At 37.1% G+C, this 5,844-nt stretch overlaps 1 protein-coding gene across 3 annotated transcripts in view; it reads right to left on the reverse strand.

Moving 5' to 3' along the window:
- Window positions 1-508: 508 nt before the first annotated feature.
- Window positions 509-5,844, reverse strand: part of LOC109536300 (hypoxia-inducible factor 1-alpha) — a 55,169-nt gene continuing 49,833 nt past the window's right edge. For all 3 annotated transcript variants that reach the window (XM_048667791.1, XM_048667790.1, XM_048667789.1), the window contains exons 11-13: window positions 5,330-5,622; window positions 1,267-1,509; window positions 509-1,206 (exon numbers count right to left, since the gene is read on the reverse strand). In XM_048667791.1, the coding sequence (XP_048523748.1) occupies window positions 1,129-1,206; window positions 1,267-1,509; window positions 5,330-5,622 (614 nt within the window). In that variant the 3' untranslated portion in view covers window positions 509-1,128. The remainder of the gene's footprint in view (window positions 1,207-1,266; window positions 1,510-5,329; window positions 5,623-5,844) is intronic.

The raw sequence follows: 5,844 nt of genomic DNA on the forward strand, positions 1-5,844 counted from the left end.
AAAGCAAATAATTCTTTGAAATTTTTACCATCTTTAGAAGACACTCGACTCTACAGATGTAGAAAGTTTCATAAAAATCACACATAATTCTAATTTTTTCCTGCTTGGTGAATACCGGTCTGAAAATGGAAGTTTCCGCAATTGCGCTCTCGCTTTTAAAAATTTGCATGTTTCAAACTAAATCAAGCAGCAACTTGAAACTTTGACCAACTTTAGCAGACACTCCATCCTACCGATGCAGAAAGTTTCGAAGAATCGCCCCAAAGCTTCAGTTTCACTCGCCTAGTAAACCCGGTCAATAAAAAACCTGCAATAACTGATCATCGACCGTATGTATACTTAAAACTCATCAATAGAAACGCTGTCGGATGGTAGAAAAGTTTCGCATCAGCTTAATGCGAAAATGCAGCAAATCCAATTCTGAGAACAAAAAAATAATAACAAATGCTGTCTTCAGAACTGATTAATCGTACGGATAGCGATTGAAAATGGAAAAAATTAAAATGTCTCAACCGTATAAATATATTAGCGTCTGATTTTTTGGTCTATTTCTTGAACTCTTTGGCTTCATTTATGTAAATGGTTATTGACGTGATCCGTTAGTAAGTGCGCATAGCTTCCGACTCCCAGAAAAAGACAAACTGCACACAACAGTATTCTTAGTTGATTCCGTGGAATGATCGCACTGTATAAGGGAAAGCTACTTTACTTAGTTTACTTTCTATGACTAATACCCACTCTACAAGACAGCCGCTGCAGTCCATACCATATAAAAATATGTTCTATGTTCATATATATGGGCACACTTCAATATTTCCGATAATGTACACAGGGTGAAATCAAATAAAACAATCGAGTTTCCTCACAGAGTCCGGTTTGAAGAGCTAAAATCACAAATGACTTCAAACCACTGTTATGAGCAGTAAATCAATAGGAAATTAGAGGATTGAAGATTTTGAATACAAAGTGTGCCATCAACGTTGTTTCTCCAATCTAAGTGCTGAGCGGAATTTTGCAATTTTGTACACTAACAACGTCTCCTCGAATAACAATAAGCGGAATTTCAAACTCTCCAGGTGCTGCCACGCTTAAACTATCGGCGATGGTCCCGATAGCGTTCTCCTCCAGCTAAATGCTCTGCGCAACTTCCAGAGCGATCAGCAGCTCTTCGCCTTGCAGCAGCGAAGAATCCACAGGAGCATTCAGCTGCAACACAAACAAACCCAATAAATGGCCTGTTTTATCATCAACATTCCCGCAATTTACCTCAAAGTCCTGCTGGGTTAGATCGAGCAGAGATGGTACGGACTCGGGATCCACCATGGCAAGCGAATTCTTCCGCATCAGACTGCCTTTAGACTGCACCTGCTTTCGATACTTTTCCTGCTGCTTTTGATGCAACATCTTTTTCCTGCCCAGCAAATTCGCATTGATCAAGCCGCGCCTAGCGCTCACACGAGTTTGGATGGGCAGCACTTCTGCAGCCGCTTTTGGAGGCTTATCAGCTTCCTACAAGAATCAGGTCTGTTTTATTTCTTTATTAATGCCATGTTTGAAAACCGAGCGAAAATTGATTACAAGTGCCTTGCCCAAAATCAGGTGGAACACAGAAAATAAATTTAAGCCTGCCCTAATATCTTAAATTAAAACAGTCGCTATCGTAATTACAGTTTGCTAAAGCTACACAGGAGTGATGAGGAAACATTAAATACGCAAATTTACTAAGAGTCGGCGAGTGAATTAACAATCGCCCGGCCATATTTAGCTAAAAACCAACAACTTTCCTTATTAAAACTAAACGTATCAGTCAATTAAAATGGGGAAAAGTCAACAAAAACAAGGCCACGGCTCTTCCGCCAGCGAATTTTATAATTCCTTGCGCCTATAGTTAACATCGCCTAATTAACGTTACATAAGCTTCATTCATTTGCCAAATATGTTTGACTTTGAATGTTTTGAACGCAGTTTATTGTAGTTTAGTGGGACACGTGCGTCTGTTATGTATTTAATAATAAGGATTATTTTTGCGAGAAATTGATAAACGCGTCAGCCCAACTCTATTCGAGCAGTGGAATTAACAGCGAATAATGACAAATAAAATATTTGAAAAATACAGAATATGCGCTTGATGGTAGGCTGTGATGAAAAGTATGAGCGCTAGAAGAAGATCCAAACATGTTTTTACACCAAATTATTTGCTTTGTGATTGTAATACACTACAGAGGTGCGCAAAGGAATATCGATTAGTGAAGAATCGGGATCGATTGAATTTCTGTCTACTTTGCTGCCATAAAAGACGTATTTAAGGGAGCAGTTCAGCCCGTGTTCCATGCTTCCGTTTATACGATAATACAAAAGTGTTTCTATTGGTTGGAGATCTGTCAGTTTGTACGACGACGGCCGAATTGGTCACAGATCTCCAACCAATAGAAACACTTTCGTATCATCGATGGTATGAAAGTGTTTCTATTGGTTGGAGATCTGTCAGTTCGTACGACGACGGCCGAATTGATCACAAAGCTCCAACCAATAGAAACACTTTCGTACAAGCGTATCATCGTACAAAAGGAAGCGTGGGACACGAGCTTTACTCCCTTCATGGTTTARTAGTAGGTCCAGTAGTGTACTGAAYSATCGTTTTTTTCAGGATAGAGGAAAATAAAGCTGCAGGTCTTGGACTACCTTTCTTGAATCGTTCAATAAAAAATTAGACAGTCGATCAGAATGGGAAAATCACTAGTAAATGTTACTTTTAGAACCTCCAAGAAAGAAACTGACATCGAGAAGGATCTAAAAGCATGAAAGCAGTCTTGGCTGAATTTTTTTCTGCAGTGAGAATTTACTTGCGTGGTTCGCACTTTGCCTGCAGGGTTTTCATCAATCATTACAACGCGAATTCCAAATATTGCCATGTATGTTGGTTAAATGATAACAAAAAGCCAGCAAAGTGCGTACCACGTAAGTAAAGTGTTTCTAAATGAGCCACTGGGCTGAAGATATATGCAATTTCCGCAAAGCATAAAGGACAGTCTTGGGGACCAATTTTCATTAAAAAATTGCGTTAGTTCAAGAGCCAACACACATTTTGGGACAAAAATTAAACAGTAAAATTATACTTTCAATTCGGTTTATTGACAACAACAGACATATTGCAAAAATATGCCAGTATAATAAATTATACACACAATAAATCTAGAAATATAACCTTTATAAAAGATTACAAATATCACTAATATTTTATTTTATTGCTGTAATAAAATAACAACGACTATTCAACAAATAAACAAAATGTTAACCATCTTTATTCAGCCTGATTTAGTAGCAGCTTTGGCTCATTGGACTGAACTACTCGAAAATAATGAAGGCAATTTTGCGCAAACTTACTACAATAAATACTTCTGCTTCATTTGCTAGCAAAACCTGGATTAATTCCTAAAATATACGAGAGAGTATATTCATAACGAATGTTGTGATGTTTTGTACACACATTTTACAATTTGTTTAAAAAATAACTGTTGTAATAAAAGCTACATTTTCAATATACTTAATAAAATATCCATCTTTTTCATTGACTTTTTTTAGAATGTTTTTCGATCACCAATCGGTAGAATGAGAAGCTTTAATTCGATCTTAGTATCTGGCACTTTAAGGGAGACTATTCGATATAGAGGATTGATGCGTTTGAACTTAACGATTTCACAATTATAACTAGTTAACTATTATGGGACGCCAGCTATGTACATATTTTTAGAAATCGAGCACTATTAGACCCTTAAGTAGCAGTATACCACTCAAGGGCCTAACATTGCCTTATCAAAGACCATTTCGACTAGTAAGAATTAGAACCCATTTCAAACACTCAGGGCATAAAAATATTTATCGGGAAAGGATCTTTGCATAGATGTATGAAACACAACATCCATAATATTAAATTTTAGTTAAGTTAAAAGTTAAATAGACATGTAGAAGGGCTTTGAAAGTGTTAATCCGAATAACATGTGCACTAACACTAGTTCATAGAATCTAATAATTAACGGCAACATGAATAATTAGTTGTTAATATATTTATATGTTTTTAAAGTTTTTTGAATAATACGCGAAAATGTATGATTTATCAATTATTAATTAATAATTTATTAATTATTAATCTCTAACTATAGCCTAGCTTCTATGCACATCGGCGGTTTGAAAACCGCTTTTTTGTTTTATTGTGACCAAAATGGAATGTTAAAAACAAACATAGAGAGCATATATGTAAATATTTTTTAGTTGGTTTTGATCACAGTCTTTTCATTTAGTGCGTTAGCAACTCAGATAAATATAACAGTGACTATTAGGTCACTTGTTCGATGTCCCAAAAATAGACTTTCTATTCTCTTTTAGTAACCCAGCATGCGTCCAAACTAGTTCTAGAACTGCACACTTTTTCGCAGCTTTATAGTTATTTGCTTGTTAATCGACGGCAGTAATTGGATCTCAATCTCTCCCTGATCTCTATTGTACTTTTGAGTCTCTGCAGTGAGGAGGGAACGAATACACGACTAGAAATCACCGATAAGCGACAAGGAACTTTCACATCCATAGCAGTTTTTCCAGTAAGTAAGAAACATTCAAAGTGCATAACTTACTGGCTAGAGGGTTGAGGTGGACCCTTAGCAGAACTATTCAAATGGGCGTTGATCGATTCTACACTAAACATTCTTAGTCGATAAACTACAAAGCGCTTGAACGTCGAACAAAAACGAAAAATCAAACGCCACACAGAAAACCCGTTAAGTATAAAAATAAATTTTCGCTTAAAAATAAAAAGTGTTACAAAAGCGCTTCAACGCAATTGATATGTTCTAGTCTCACATTGAAAACGTAGAAGTTTCTCTGAACTTTTTGAGCTAAAATCAGTTGGCGACCACAAGACACGACTCGCAGATGATCACTGGACTGTTCTGAATACTTCTTTGGCATTGGAACACTTGTATCGATAATTGCAAACCTAAAGTGATCGCTGTAGACTGAGTGTATGGGCGCCCACTTCTAATCACTTTACAATGAAGCGTCGCACTATATTGCTTACAGATAGATAAAAGCCAGTTTCTATCAATTATCACAAGTTACACGAGATACTTCTAGAGTGTCCACTCTTGACATTCGCATGGTGTTTGTTCCTCCTTCCATCAGCAAACGTATCCTAAATTGTTTAAAGCTCATAAGATTCCGGAATAATAACCTGACTTGAACGTAGTGCAAAACAAAAGCGTTTCGTTGCGATTCATCGTTTCGATTTGGTTGGGGCAAGGCATATGTAACCAGCTCGGATATCAAATCCGCTTACCAAAAGGTTCATTAAGACACTATCACTGGGCTGTGATATACAGGCGGCCTTTCCGCCCGTATCCAACAGCCAGTTTCCTTTACTTTTCGGCCTGCCTCTTTGATGATTATTCGATATCAGCTGATGCAACAGCTCGGACGACATCTTCTCCTTAGGCTCGTTTTTTATTTTCTTCGTTTGGTGTTCGTAATTTGAATTATTTGATCGCTTTAAATTGGGCGAACGGTCCATTTGCCCGACACTGTCCACCTCCATTTTGGGACTCAGCTTTGTACTCCAACTACAATTTGAAGCTGAAACAACAAAACGGTTCAATTGGAAAGTGATCGGAGCGCTTCGATGAGGATGGATTTTGTGCAATTTGCAAATTATTGCCGTACATTTGAGCGATACTATGAAATTATGGACAATTTGAGGAATGTATATAAAATTAGCTGGTTTCCGTCCAAAACCGAAACATCAAATGCATATGGAATAATTAGCTGATTATGACATAAATAGTCTTATGCCGCATC

Source organism: Dendroctonus ponderosae, unplaced genomic scaffold, assembly GCF_020466585.1.
Source record: "Dendroctonus ponderosae isolate FM_Combo_2020 unplaced genomic scaffold, Dpon_F_20191213v2 Dpon_F_20191213_6, whole genome shotgun sequence".
NCBI lineage: Eukaryota > Metazoa > Arthropoda > Insecta > Coleoptera > Curculionidae > Dendroctonus > Dendroctonus ponderosae.